Source organism: Gavialis gangeticus, unplaced genomic scaffold (genome assembly GCF_001723915.1).
Source record: "Gavialis gangeticus isolate Ggan-Ray unplaced genomic scaffold, GavGan_comp1, whole genome shotgun sequence".
Classification (NCBI taxonomy): Eukaryota; Metazoa; Chordata; order Crocodylia; family Gavialidae; genus Gavialis; species Gavialis gangeticus.
Window position 1 is genome coordinate 213,343 of NW_017729032.1, and position 13,823 is coordinate 227,165.

The 13,823-nt window shown below is 50.2% G+C and overlaps 1 protein-coding gene across 1 annotated transcript in view; it reads left to right on the top strand.

Moving 5' to 3' along the window:
* Positions 1–5,965, top strand: part of KLHL35 (kelch like family member 35) — a 22,879-nt gene extending 16,914 nt beyond the window's left edge. The window contains exons 4-7 of the mRNA XM_019525581.1: positions 537–655; positions 1,776–1,964; positions 3,880–4,068; positions 5,460–5,965. Of these exons, the coding sequence (XP_019381126.1) occupies positions 537–655; positions 1,776–1,964; positions 3,880–4,068; positions 5,460–5,648 (686 nt within the window). The 3' untranslated portion in view covers positions 5,649–5,965. The remainder of the gene's footprint in view (positions 1–536; positions 656–1,775; positions 1,965–3,879; positions 4,069–5,459) is intronic.
* The last annotated feature ends 7,858 nt before the right edge of the window (positions 5,966–13,823 follow it).

Here is a 13,823-nt window from a genome sequence, read left to right on the forward strand (position 1 = left end):
TGGGGTAGGTTTTGCTGTGCTGATTTTGCTGCAATTAGGCCCTAAGCCTATCTAACTGGTTCAAAGGTAGCTCCGGTATGTCTACATTATACAATGTAGATGTACCTCTGTGCTCTCACTGTGCCCGTTACTGTAGCACATAAGCTCTTTTGATTATATGAGGTTCCCTAAAAGCAGGCTGCTGATGCAAAAGGTAGACTAAAAAGATGTTCCCAGGCCCCATTACAATTTCATAGAAATTGCCAGATAGGAATGGATGGGTGGCCCATTTTGCTTACTATCCAAATTTCCACTGACAGTAGGCATGTGGCCCTACGCCTGCTGAAGCAGTCAGAACTTGGGCCTTTTTGTCTCCTGTGATCTCCTTTTCCCCTCTTCCATCATCTCTCTTTACACTACACATGCAACCTTTACCTGTCGTGTGCTGGGTCAGTGTGAGGCAGTGGTGACCAGTATGCTAAGCTCTCCCACTGCTGTTCAGTTTGGAGGTGGTGGTTGCACTCCCCTTGACTGTGCTGTGCCTATCTGTCTTTCAGGAGGGCACATCAACAGCAGTGATGTCTGGGTGCTCAGCTCCCAGCTCAACGTGTGGATCAAAGTCGCCTGCTTGCAGAAAGGCAGGTGGAGGCACAAAATGGCAACTCTTCAGGGAAAGGTACATTCTTCCTCCCTCCGCCAATGCACTGCAACTTGGAATTGCAGCCTATGAAAGACTTCTAAAGCATCCAGAAATCCCGCTTATGCAAACAGACATGCAGTTGCAGTGCATGAAAGGGCAAAAAACGTGGTGTGTACATATCCCTTATGAACCAAAGCAGCTAACTAAAGCTGTATCCCTCATTCTTTCTCCTGTGACAGTAGCAGGTACTTTGAAATGCGCAGTACCACAAATCATTTCTGCTCCAGTCAGGGCCATCCCAGGGGAGGTGGGGGGAGCACCCCAGGCCCCGCACTTTGGGGGGCCCTGTGGAGCCAGACAGAGCGGCTGCAGTGACTCTGCTGCTGCCAGCTATACATCCAGCCACTCAAAATACCTAAACTGAATATCTACGTTTATCTATGGCTACCAGTACACATAGCTCGCACTTTCTACCAGGCTGCCATACCAGGGCCACAGGCCTTGGGAGTTCAGATGCCCCTCATTTTGCTTGATCGTAGCCAATAGACCAAGAAGCAATTGCCCTTTGGCTGTCACATGTGCGGGGAGCTCTAAGCTCCCAGCTCATCAGCATGGGGTTCCTACTCTAGCCACTGCTTTCATGCGGCTTGGATGCTCAGGGGGTGAGTGCTGCTGTTCGTCCACAGTTTCTCCTGCCCCAAACTTAGCATGAGGAAGAGGATAGAGGGTGAATAGTGGCAGTGCTGAGCCCCTGGCCTCTGGAGTCATGCAAAACCAGTGGTTCTGGTGAGAGCCTGCACCAACCAGCTGATGAGCTGCAGAGAGAGCTCTGGAAGAAGCCGCACTGAGCAGTTGGGAGCTCTGAGCTCCTTGGGCATGCACTGCACAGATGAAAGGGGCATGAGCACACCCCCTCACTCCTCTCCTGGATCCACCCATGCCCACACTTCTTCTTATACGACAGCATCCCCAGCTGATCCATACCTCCCACGATCCTTTGCACTCTCCCCTATGACTGACTGGCAGGTTGGATCATAGAAGTCAGAATTCCTTCAAAATCAAGGTTTCTGTGACCAATATGATGGAATCGTAGCCTTCCCCCTCACCCACCCAGCACCATGACCCCTGATGACTATCTCTCCTCTTTCCATGGCAGATCTATGCCGTCGGTGGGTTTGATGGCTTTTACCGCCTCTCCAGCGTCGAATGCTATGATACTTTCTCCAATCGTTGGTCAATCGTGGCGCCTTTGCCCCAAGCAGTGAGCTCGGCAGCCATCGTCCCCTGTCTCAACAAGCTATATGTGCTCGGGGGTGCTGTGGATGACAGTGTGAACTCGGACAAGGTACTGCGGTTGTAGGGGTTGGCTGGGCTGAGGGGAATGTATGACGGGTGGTAGAAGATGAACACTGGTGGGAGTGCCCCACAGCTTCAGGACCCCTGATTGGAGGCTTCCTGCAACAGGTGGCCTGTCCCTTTGAGAGGGAACAGCCAGCCCTGCTGAGAGAGCCCAGCTGTGGAGCATTTAGCTAGGCAGTGTTCCCCAAAGAGCTTTAAAAACTCCCAGAAGAGTCAGCAAGGTAGGAGGAAGCTGGCTGTGAGAAGAACAGTTTGACACAAGGAGGGGCCAGGCTGGCATGCTGGGACCAGAGCCAAAGGGCTCTTCTGGTGCCTGGGAAGGGCTTGGTTTGACTCATCTGTTTGCCTGTGGCGGCTTCTTGCTCTAGTGCATGATGCGCAGCTGTGCTATTACATTGCCCATTGAGTAGTTTCCTGCTCCTGTCATTTAGGGGGTTCCTTGGGGCACGTGTGGTCAGGTCCCAGTTTCAGGTGCATTAGGCAGTGCCCGGCTCTTTGTCGTTCTCTTTGGGATGCTGGGAGTCGCTGTACCAAGAGAACGAAGCAGTGACAAACTGCGCTTCTTCAGGAAGTTTATTCTGAGATCTGAACCTACGGTAAAATGATAACACTGCGCCTGGATAGTTCTCCTGAGCTGTATGTTGGTACGAGGAAGGGAAGGCCATCGCAGGGTTAGAGCAAAGCGCAGAGCGTTTCTGCCTTTCTTAGTGTGAGGACTTGGAGCTTATAGTCCAAGCCAGTGGTTCTCAGCCTTTTTAGACTGGGGCATGCTTCATTTATCATATAATCATAGAATTATACACAATGAGGGGTGGAAGGGGTCTCAGGAGGTCACATCTAGTCCAACCCCCGGCTCAAAGCAGAACCAGCCCCAGTTACATCATCCCAGCCATGGCTTTGTCTACCCGGGTCTTAAAAACCTCCAAGGATGGAGAGTCCACCACCTCTCTGGGTAACCTGTCCCAGTGCTTTACTCCCCTCCTAGTGAGAGAGTTTTTCCTAATATCCAACCTCAACTTCCCTTGCTGAAACTGGAGCCCGTTGCTCCTTGTCCTGTCGTCTGGCCCCACTGAGGAGTCCAGCTCCATCCTCGTTGACACCACTCTTCAGGGAGTTAAAGGCTGCTATTAAATCCCTTCTCAGTCTTCTTTTCTCCAGGCTAAATAAGCCCAGCTACCTCCTTTTCACACTAAAGAAACCTCATTCCCTCCTTCGACACAAGGCGCCCCTCCACAACCAGTGTGAATTGAGCAGCACCCCCTTTCAAAAACCAATTGGTTGATTACAGTGCTTTCCTCCTCGCAGAGGGGCCAGACGGTGGGGGTGAGTAGTGGTCAGGCAGGGAGGAATCTCAGCCTCCCATTTCTGCTTATCTGCCCATATCCGCTCATCTTTGAGGCGCCCTTCAAAAGAGCTCGTGGCACCCCAGGGTGCCCCAGCACCCTGGTTGAGCAGCACAGTTCCAGGTAATGTTTGATGGGGCTGCCATTGCAAGGGGGTTTTGTAGCCATAGTACGATCACCTACCCATCTGTAAGTGTGTCGTGTTCTCCATGAGGAAAACTGAAAATCGGGCCATGCACGACCTCTCTGGTCCATCACCCTAAAACTTTAGCTCTCCAAAATGAATGCGCGGTTCTATAAAACCAAAGTCTAAGTGATTTTTCCAAGAGTTGTTGGCAGAGCCGAGACGGGACCCCAGGACTCCTGTTTCCCGTGTTGTCTTCTCCTCCATGGGCTGATCTCACCCTCCTCTCCACTCTTTTCATGATTGGTAATCCCGTCCGTCTGAGCCAACACACTACTGCGTATCTAGCTTGGTTTTTAGCCCAGTCTTTTGTCTGAGCAGGGGCTGCAAAGGAGTGGGAATCTCACTAACCATTTCCTTTTTTCTCTTCCCAGGTCCAGTGTTACGATCCTGAAGAAAACAAGTGGACGCTCCTGTCTCCCACCCCCTTCTCTCAGAGGTGTATTAATGCCGTGTCTTTGGACAACAGGATTTACATTGTGGGTGGGCTCCTGAATAAAATCTTCTGCTACGACCCCAAGGAAGACACCTGGAGGGAAGTGGCCGCTCTCCCGGGACCTCTGGTAAGGGCAGATCAGTAAGAAGGCCCCGCCATCCCTCGTTCTCTGCCATCTTCTCTGTGGGCAATAAAGCGTCTCCGAAAACTATGGGCAAAGTGACAAAAGCTTGGCATGAACTTCAAGCAGTTAAACTGCCCTCTAGCTCCACCAGAATTAGTCTCATGTTTAAAGTTAACGTGCACAAAGTTAATAAGCAGCTTCCATCTCTGCACTCATTGACCTTGGAAATGAGACGGTTGTGCCCTCGGCACCATAGTCAAGGCCTGGGCTTCTGGTACTTCTTAAAAACCTCCAAGAAGTCAGCAATCTGGAGCCCTCTTAGGGCATCCTCACACCTTCATTTCTAGGGATGAAGCGGGTGGATAGGGCTCATTCCCTCAACGGAGCAGCTGAGATCTCCAGCAGACAGGCCCAGCCATACGCTACATGTCCAATACCAGAGCCAGACTGCTCTGCATCACAGCTAATTGAAGGGTAGGGTTTTTTGTTACAGATACTGTCTCATCCCAAATGAATATATAGTTTTAATTTGGTCATTTTTTTTTCTCTCCACTGGTGGAGGAGGGGAGAACGTCTGTTGGTTACAAAAAAACTTTAGATAGCGGCATTTTATTCATTTATCTATTGTGAAAAAAACAAATGAAAGCCAAACCCAAAGCATTTTCAGACTTTTTAAAGATAGGAATCGAGAAATATTTCATTTAAAAGGGAACCCTCCCTCCCCCCCAGCTTTGCATTTTTTGCAAATCTCACATTGAAGTGGGGCATTTAAAAGCAAAAACGGCATGCTTTTGAGGCAGGGGAAGCCAAGGGAAAAAAAATCCTATCCGCCTCTCCCAGCTGTGTATCCCTGGCCTCTTACAGGACTGATTTTCACAGCAGGGTGATGGCTGGCCATGCCATGCCGTGCTCTTGCTATGCCCTTGGCATGTGCTCCTTGCTCTATACATGAAGTAGTCTCACCACTTCCCTAGGACACCATCTCTATTCAGACACCTACATGTGGTGGGATTGCTTGCTTAGCACTTGTCTTTGTCGCTGCGAGCATTGGCTAGTCTGAGAAATGGTGTGGAGCGGCAGTGATAACCTCACCTGGCTGAGGCAGCATCGTTCATGGCTGGTCTGTGGCTGTCAATAAAATGTTACCCAGAATCAATCCATCCAAGCTCGAGGGGCTCCCAAGGCCTCTCAAGCCAGGCCACCAGGTCCCTTGCTGTTTGCTTGTCCTTCCTTCCCTGCCCTTTCCACATGTCATTTCCCAGCTGGATGGGTCTGAAGCGAGTCTGATGAGAACGAACCCACGCTCACTCTTTTGTTCAGCCTTGGGTTTGGAGCCCTGCTGTGCAAAACTGGGGGCGACACCTTTACCTCTGAGCTGTCTGTCCCCTCCCTAGGAGAGCTGCGGTGTGACGGTTTGCGGTGGCAAGATCTACATCCTGGGAGGCCGGGATGAAAATGGGGAGGGCACCGACAAGGCCTTCACCTTTGACCCAGCCACGGGGCAAGTGGAGCAGCAACCCCCGCTGCAGCGCTGCACCAGTTACCACGGCTGTGTCACCCTCCTCCAGCGCATCAGCAGATGACCTCCGTCTGGAAGATGAGCAGAGATTCACTATAGACCCCAGGTTCCCATTGGGACGCAGAGAGAAGGGCTCCATTTTGCAGATGCGTGCATGTGTAACCCACCGGTTGGTATGTGCTGCGTGTCCCTGCTCTGTGCACAGCTCATAGAAGATGTGAATCTCCCATGACCCCAGTACAGAACCTGGATCTTTTAATTCAAATTGGAAAGAGGCATGGGTTTAGCACTGGGACATTCATAGGGTCATAGAAAATGAAGGTGTGAAGGGACCTCCTGAGGTCACATCTAGTCCAACCCCCTGCTCAGAACAGGACCATCGCCGACTAGATCATCCCAGCCAAGACTTTGTCTAGCTGGGTATTAAAAACTCCAAGGATGGAGAGTCCCCAACCTCCCTAGGTAACCTGTTCCCCTCCTACCAATGCAGCCCTGTATGCAGTTAGTCTTCCTGGCAACAAGGGCACACTGTTGGCTCATATTCAGCTTATTACCCACTGTAACCATTCCTCATCTCATCCAAGCTGCTGGCCAAGATAGCAGCCTCCTCACACACATGGTGAGCATGTCCCATTAACCCTGGGGATATGAGCCTGGCTTTGGAAAGCAAAGTTTTCAGCAGGATCCCTCACAAGGTCAACTGTTAAAAAACTTGAATCTTCTGTTCTAACTCTGGCCAAACCTTCAGGCACTCCCAATCTATGCCAGGCTATGTGCTCTGTACATACAGTAGACTTATTTCTGCTCTCCCACCCCATAAAAATATATGGTGCAGAATTCAGGACCTGGTAGAGCTGGGGGATTGCTGCCTCTTCCCAAATGCCTTTTTTTGTGGCTTGATTGCCAGTGTAGTGACATGTTACTGAGAGAAGTAGGACAAGTTTGTGGATCTGGGACTTCTGCACTCCAGGCCGGTGCTCTACCATCCAGGTGACGAAGCCCATGATTTGTATGTGCTCTCATTAAAAAAAACAAAACAAACATTGAAAAGCTTTTGGTTTCACATCCTCTTCCTCCCCACCTCTTAGTGGAACGAAACCAAGCTTTGAATGTACCTAAAATGACCGCAAAACATTACCACCACCTTCAGGTCAGCTCTGCTATTTGATTCTTGCTCTTTCCCCATTGCCTTTTCCAAGTTCCTCATTGTCCTTTCCGCTTTGGTTCAGTGGAAATGAATGCACAGAAAGGTAGAATGAGCATCATTTATACTGAGGGAAGGAGCCCCATGTGTCACGTATGGCCGGTGTTATGTGTGTTGTGTGGTTGTCGATGTGGAACCTGAGCTGCAGATGCTCACGTCGCCCTCTTGTTCTTGGTCCTGATGTTCATCTATGTGATACAATGACACTTGCCTGTATGCTAAATGCTGGGTTTTTAATAATCTTTTTTAGAAATAAATGTTTGCAATCACTTTAACCCCTTGTGAAATGAATCAGGGCTGTCAAACTGGCGGCCCACGGACCTTAAGCGGCCATTTGGTTGTAATTACCATATCTTCTTACCTACAACATGTACCTCTTTTTCCCAAAAAAAAAGCTGCTGGAAATTGGGGTGCACATTCAAAATCAAGAAATAAATGCATCACAGCAGTTTCTGATGCTCAGGGTTCTGCCTTTTGGAAGCAAAAGTGAAGTCTGCATGCAACCACAGGGCACAGAATAACACGCAGGCTCAGCTCCCTCGCTGCTGTTGCTATTCTGTTAATTAAGGCAAGGAAAGATCTCATTTCTTCTTCCTTCTGCCTTTCAAAAACAAGGTGCCTATCTTATTCTGGGGTGTGCTGTACACAGGAAAATATGGTATATTGCTCAGTGTAGGCGTGTGAGGGGTTAATTCGAGATATGCAGAGAAGGGGGCAATTGTTTCACATAACCTCCCATTGGGCACTAGGGCTGTGCAAGGCTTCAGACCATGCTTTGGATCCGGCCATAGGGTATAATGGGGAATCAATGAGATATCTATAACTTTGTTGGTTTTTGTTTGATTTTGATTAAATTTGCAGGGATGGTAGCCCCTGATGAGGCCACAAAGCCTGCCAAGTTTCAAGAAGATCGGTGCAGGGGTTTGGGGGGAACTGCACCTCAAGCTGCAGACAAGCAAAACTCATGCCATGGGTGACACTGCGTGTATTAAGGCGCAGCTGGGTGACAGCTGCGGGGGTGGTGGCCCCTGCTGTGGCCATGAATCCTGCCAGCTGTTGAGGAGATGGGTGCAGGGCTTCTGGGTTCTGGGGCCTGCACCCCTAGCTGCTGGCAGGCAAAACTCGTGACATGGGTGCTTGTGCAACTGTGTCTGTCTTGGGGGGGACTACTGAAGGCCTGGCTGCTAAGCTGCTGTGTTACCAGTTAGCAATGGATTGTGATTCACTCAGGAACCAGCTCAATACACAGCTAATGTAGCCAGTTAATTAGCAACAATTAACACCTACAAAACCCCTTGCTAAGGAGAGGAAATAATCAACACAGATAATCAACTGCCCCAAGACAGACACAGTCAGCTGCACAAGCGCCCATGGCACAAGTTTTGCCTGTCAGCAGCTAGGCGGGCAGGGCTCCAGAACCTCCCTGCACCAATCTCCTCCACAGCCGGCAGGCGTCACAGCAGGGGCCACCTTCCCTGCAGCTGTCACCCCGCTGCACCTTTAGCACACGCAGGGTCACCCATGGCACAAGTTGTGCTTGTCTGCAGCTTGAGGCGCAGTTCCACCCAAACCCCTGCACTTATCTCCTTGAAACTTGGCAGGCTTTGTGGCCTCCCCAGGGGCTATCATCCCTGCAGTTTTCACCTGCCCTGTGGTGTAACGCATACATGTGACATGAGTTTTGCCTTCAAGAATTTGGGGTGTGGTTCACCCTAAACCCCTGCACCGATCCTTTGAAACTTGGCAGGCTTCATGGGCTGAGCATAGGATACCAATTCTGCAAATTTCATCCAAATCGGACAAAAAAACCAACAAAATTATAGATATTTCATTGATTCCCCATTATACCCTATGGCAGATCTCCGAGGCAGCTCCAAAGCTTCGGAGCTGCTTTGACTGGATCGGAGCCGCTTTGGCTGGATCAAAGTGGGAACCCGGTCCAGCACTTCAGATCACATGGCGGCCATCTGAAACGGCTGGATCAAATAGCTGCTGACTCGCACAGGCCTATTGGGCACCTCCATTGCCCTTCTAAATTTTTACTTCTTGCCCTGTTCAGTTCAACCATCTGCCTTGGCCCTGAGGGAAGAGGGTTAAACCAGATGGGAAAGACCTTTACAGGGCATAAAAACCCAGGCCTGGAAGAATATAGAGGGGAAGCAGAGATGGCTGGGGGGCAGACTGAACTCACAGCCATAGTGAGCTTGTCTGGCTGGTCTGACCAGTGCTTGTGCCCATAATGCACTGGTGCTGCCCACCCATCAACTACTGAGTCACCTCCACCTGCAACGTGTTGGTAAATGCTTCGGAGAAAGTGTAATAATTAGTATGCCTGGCTCTCTTGATTCTGCAGCAGGTCGAGTACAATTTTCTTCCATTTCAGGCCAGTCAAGCTTGCATTCGAGCCCTGTGGCGTGTAGATGCTTTAGCGACCGGCCCTCGCTGATAACCAGCTGCATGCGAATGGAGTCATCATCTTGCAGGCCTCCAAACACATCGCTTTGTGTCATCATGTGTCCTTCTCTACAAAACCCCGTGTGAATTCACCTGGAGTAAATGATTTGGACTGACGTTTGGTAGCCCACTCTTCCTCTCCTTCTCTTCTCCAGTCTCTTCCCTTTGAATCTTACCCTCTGCCCCTCATTCAGGCTTGTTGCTTTCATGATCCCCCCCCTCCCCGGGGGTGTATGTCTTAGTGCTTTATCTAATCATATATGAAACACACTAATTGCCTGTCCTTTATCATCGCCAGGCTGGCTTCCTAAGTAATTCATTGCACGTGCGTGCGCGCGCGCACGCTCACACACACACACACACTCTCATGGTGCCACTGATGAAGTCAGCTTATTTGCACATGTATCATTTTTATAGCACAGAGCTCAGAAGTTGTTAATCCCCGGTGCAGGGATCCGACAAGCTCCAAGCCCTTGAGAAGTTGCTTTTTGTGTCTCTGTGTGCGAGCAGGCCTCCAGCTGGTGCGAGCCGATAGCATGGCACTCAAAAGAGCATCGTGTGTGCCGTGATTAGGGCCCCATCTGAGAGATGGACCCGTGCTGATTAACTCGGATTAAGGGCCACAGTAGCCATCTGGGAACCACTGGAGAGGGATGATAGCAGGCTGGGGGGGGGGCTGTCTCAAGCCTGAGATGCCCTATGATAAAATATATTTTGGCTTGTTTCAGATTTATGGCAAGGACAGGCCAGAATATTGTTTTATTAAAGGCAAACACCAGCCTTCAGTAGAAACAGCTGACCCTTTCCTATCCCATTGCTTGCCATCAAATGCGAGTGCTTGAGGGGGACTGCATGGAGATAACAGAATATATAATGCTCTCTTACTGCTTCTGGCACAGAAATCAGGACCCAGTAGAGCTGGGGGATTTGCAAGCACTGCCTTAGTGCCAGGCAGGGAGCAGTGGGGAAGCATCCCCGCTACTCCCTCCTCAGCATGTCCCCGAATCCCAGAGAGGAAATCATGCAGCTGCCTTAGACCAGCCTGGAGCATAGGCTTCTGCATTGCTTTTAGGCTGTCTCAGGTGGGCTGACTGCTGTACTTCTGGAGTGGAGGCTACTTCACTTTGTTTCTGATCTTCGCCCCACGTGGAAGAGGAGCACGGAGGCTGGTGTCCACCACAACAACACTTTTGGCATTGCGCAAAGGCAGTGCAGCTAAGAGCAGTGCAAGGTGGTCTCTGCCCCCAAAGCACTCCCAGGCTCACGGGTTAAGAGGGACGGACCTGGAGTCATATAAAGGGCCTGCAACCAGCATCTCTGCCCACTTAGGGCAGATGCTCACCCAAGCTCTGGTCCTACTCTGTACCTGGGAGTAGGCCCTGCAGTGCTACTTACAGGAGCTGTAGGTGCTCACGTGCTGTTTCAGGCTCTGGGCCCAAGTGACTTGCCCAGGGTCATGCCATAAATCTATGGCAGAGCACAGACCCCAAGCCATGTCTTTCCAGGGTCAAGTGAGCATCCAAACCCCTGGGCCATCCGCACTCCTCGGCTTCTGCACCTCACTGCAAATACAAATAAGCCTCATTGCTTCCTCTGGTTAATCAGCATCTCACCCACAAAGAACTAACTGAGGAAATGGCTGATATCAGCAGGCTTTAGATGGGTTCGGTGAGGTGCTGTCGCCACTCAGGTGGCTGTAGGTTTCCTCTGGGCAGTGGGGAATTGGGAGAAACAAATGTATGCCCTTGTGCAAGGCACTAAACCCCATGGGTCCATCCAGCAGGAAGCTTTCCCGTTGCTCTGTCAAACAGCCCCAGCCATGAGCTGCGTGCAACATCAGATGCTGCTGTGGTCCTGGATTCACCGCAGAGGGGCTGTTTAGCCCCACATGGGCTGCGTCTACACAAGGCACTTCATGCCTATTGGACTAATTCTACTACACATTAGCATAGCTGGCAAAAACTGTACTAATGCACTAATACATAGCAGATTAGTCCAATGAGCATTAAGCATCATAAGAAAAGTGTTCATCTGCACTAGTGCACAGTATCGCTGATTATGGTGCATGAAGTTATTATGCACAGTATCGCTGATTATGGTGCATGAAACCAGTGCCTGTTCCGACAGGTACTAAACATAATGCGCCGTAATTACGGCGCATTAACAAACATGTCGCCGTGCCTACGGTGATGGTGCTTGAGGCAGAAGGGAAAGGGTTAAGCATTTTGCTGTGGATGGGACAAGCAGATCAAACCCTTGTCCCCTCGGAAAGATTAAGGGAGGGGACGATTGTAATGATGTGCCTTTTATTTGAAAGGCATGAGTCCGAAGGGGGGAAATAAAATAGATTTATTCAGGTCAAGGGAACGCTGAACAGCTGATCTCAACGTTTAAATATTTATGCCCAGCTGGGGGATTCCCTCGACTGGGTGTTTTCAGACCCATCTGCACAGAAGTGAGCCCTTCCCAGAGCACATTAGTGCAGGAGGTGACTATGTCTGGACATCTCGGCAGTGGGGAAGCCTCCAATACGGGCACAGGGGTTATATTTTTGGCTCCAGACTAGGTCTGGAAGCAGACTTCAGAAGCTTTTTCCATCCTAAATGCACTGACTTTTTCTCCTGAGATGCAGAACAGCACTGGGGAGAAACCTTTGAGTGTTTCCTCTGAATTGGGAGGTGCAGGGAGCGAGGGGAAGGAAACTAGAAGCTTTGGTTATAAATCAATTCTTGCCTATTAAAAATAATCCCTGCCACCTCCCAGCCAGTGTTTTGCACACAGCAGCCCAGTGCCTTAGTTTTCAGAGAGAGGGAGAGTGAGTGTGTTAGGCACGGTGCTTTGGTAGGTGATTTCTCTCTTTTGCTACAGCAGGGTTTATGCTACATCTTACTTTGCTGCACTGGAAAAGAGATGGGGGCAGGTGATGTATGTGCGCATCCAGGAGTGGAGAAAAGGGGGCACTAAAAGCTCATGGTGGGTATATAGTTCCTGTGTTTGGGACCCACATCACTTCAGATGACAGGCAGGTCACCTGCAATGATGGAGACCTAAGACCTGCCCTTTACCGGGTTAGACACTACACCCATCTTGCCCAATCTCCAGTATCGCACAGGGGCAAAGAGCGGATGCTGAAAGGGAGAGCAATCTGGGGATGACCAGAGTTTTTTCCGCTGCTCCCTTGCAGCCTCTAGCATTTAAGGTCTGGGAAGCTGTGATTCAGAGGCTGTGTCCCTAACTCCGGTGCTCAATAGCTGCTGATGCCCCTTTCCCCCCAAAATGTGCGGTGGCAATCAGCTCCACACTTTCGTGACACTCTATGGGGATAAATAACTTCCTTTTGTCAGTTTTAAACTGGCTACCCACTCGTTTCCTTTTGTGACCCCTCGTTCTTGTATTGCGAGAAAGCAAATGATCCCTACTGGTGCTCCCTTCCCCACTGAGTATTTTGTAAACCCTTCTCACATCTCCTCTCCAGCATCTCTGTCTCTAAACTGAACAGGCCCGGCCTCTTCAGTCTCTCCCCATGGAAGCTCCCCCACGCCACGAATCAGCTTCATTGCCCTTCTCTGGTCCTCCTTCAGTTTTTTAGTATCCTTTTGGCGGTGAGGGGCCCAGAACTGGGCACAGCACTCAAGGTGTGGACGCACCAGAGATTCATAAAGGGGCATCACGATACTTTCCATTTTGCTTACAATTCCCTTCTTAATAATCCCCATTATTTTGTTTGCCATTTTCACCGCTGCTGAGCATTGAGGCGAACGTTTTTTGCAGACTGTCCACAATGACTCCCAAATCTTTCCTGTGTGGGAGCAGCTAGTGTAAAGCCCATTACAGTGCAAGCAGACCTGGGGTTGTTTTTGCCATGTGCATCACTACATTTTACATATACAAAAAACTAGAACTCTTGGTTCCAAAATTATACCTTTTATTAGACCAACTGGAAAATGGCAAGAAAATTGTCCTTTTCTGCAAGCTTTCGGGATCAAAGTCCCTTTGTCAGGCTCTGGGAAAAGTGTAGATGGTACAAGATGGTAAAAAGTCCCCATAGGTAGGAAATATACTTCATTTTTGCACAGAGGGAGCTGAAGACGGAAGGCTGTCCCTCTGGGTCCATGGGAGTGTCTTGGTGAGCTGTGCTGAGTAGCTCTTTAATGTGGAGATCAGGTAGGGTTTCTTCCCTGGAGGTGTCAGGTTATGCGTGTAATTCCCTCTGCCGTTTTGTTGCCCCTTTGCTCAATCCTTTGATCCTTCTGCAGTTCCTCACGGTCCACCTTGGTCTTTTGCACTCTGAACCATTGTGTGTGTGGCTGGGTGTGTGTGTATGTGTGTGGGTGGCGTATGGCTGGTTGAGTAGGTATGTGTGGCTGGGCGGGTGTGGCATAAGACTGGGTGGGTGGGTGTGTAGGTGTGTGGCTGGGTGTGTGTGGGGGGACATGTGGCTGGTTGAGTGGGTGGGTGTGGAATGGATGGGTGAGTGGCAGTGTGTGTGGGGCATGTGGCTGATTGAGTGGGTGTATGTGGCTGGGTGTGTGTGTGGTGTGTGGCTGGGTGTGTGTGGGGCTGGATGAGTGCAACAAATGG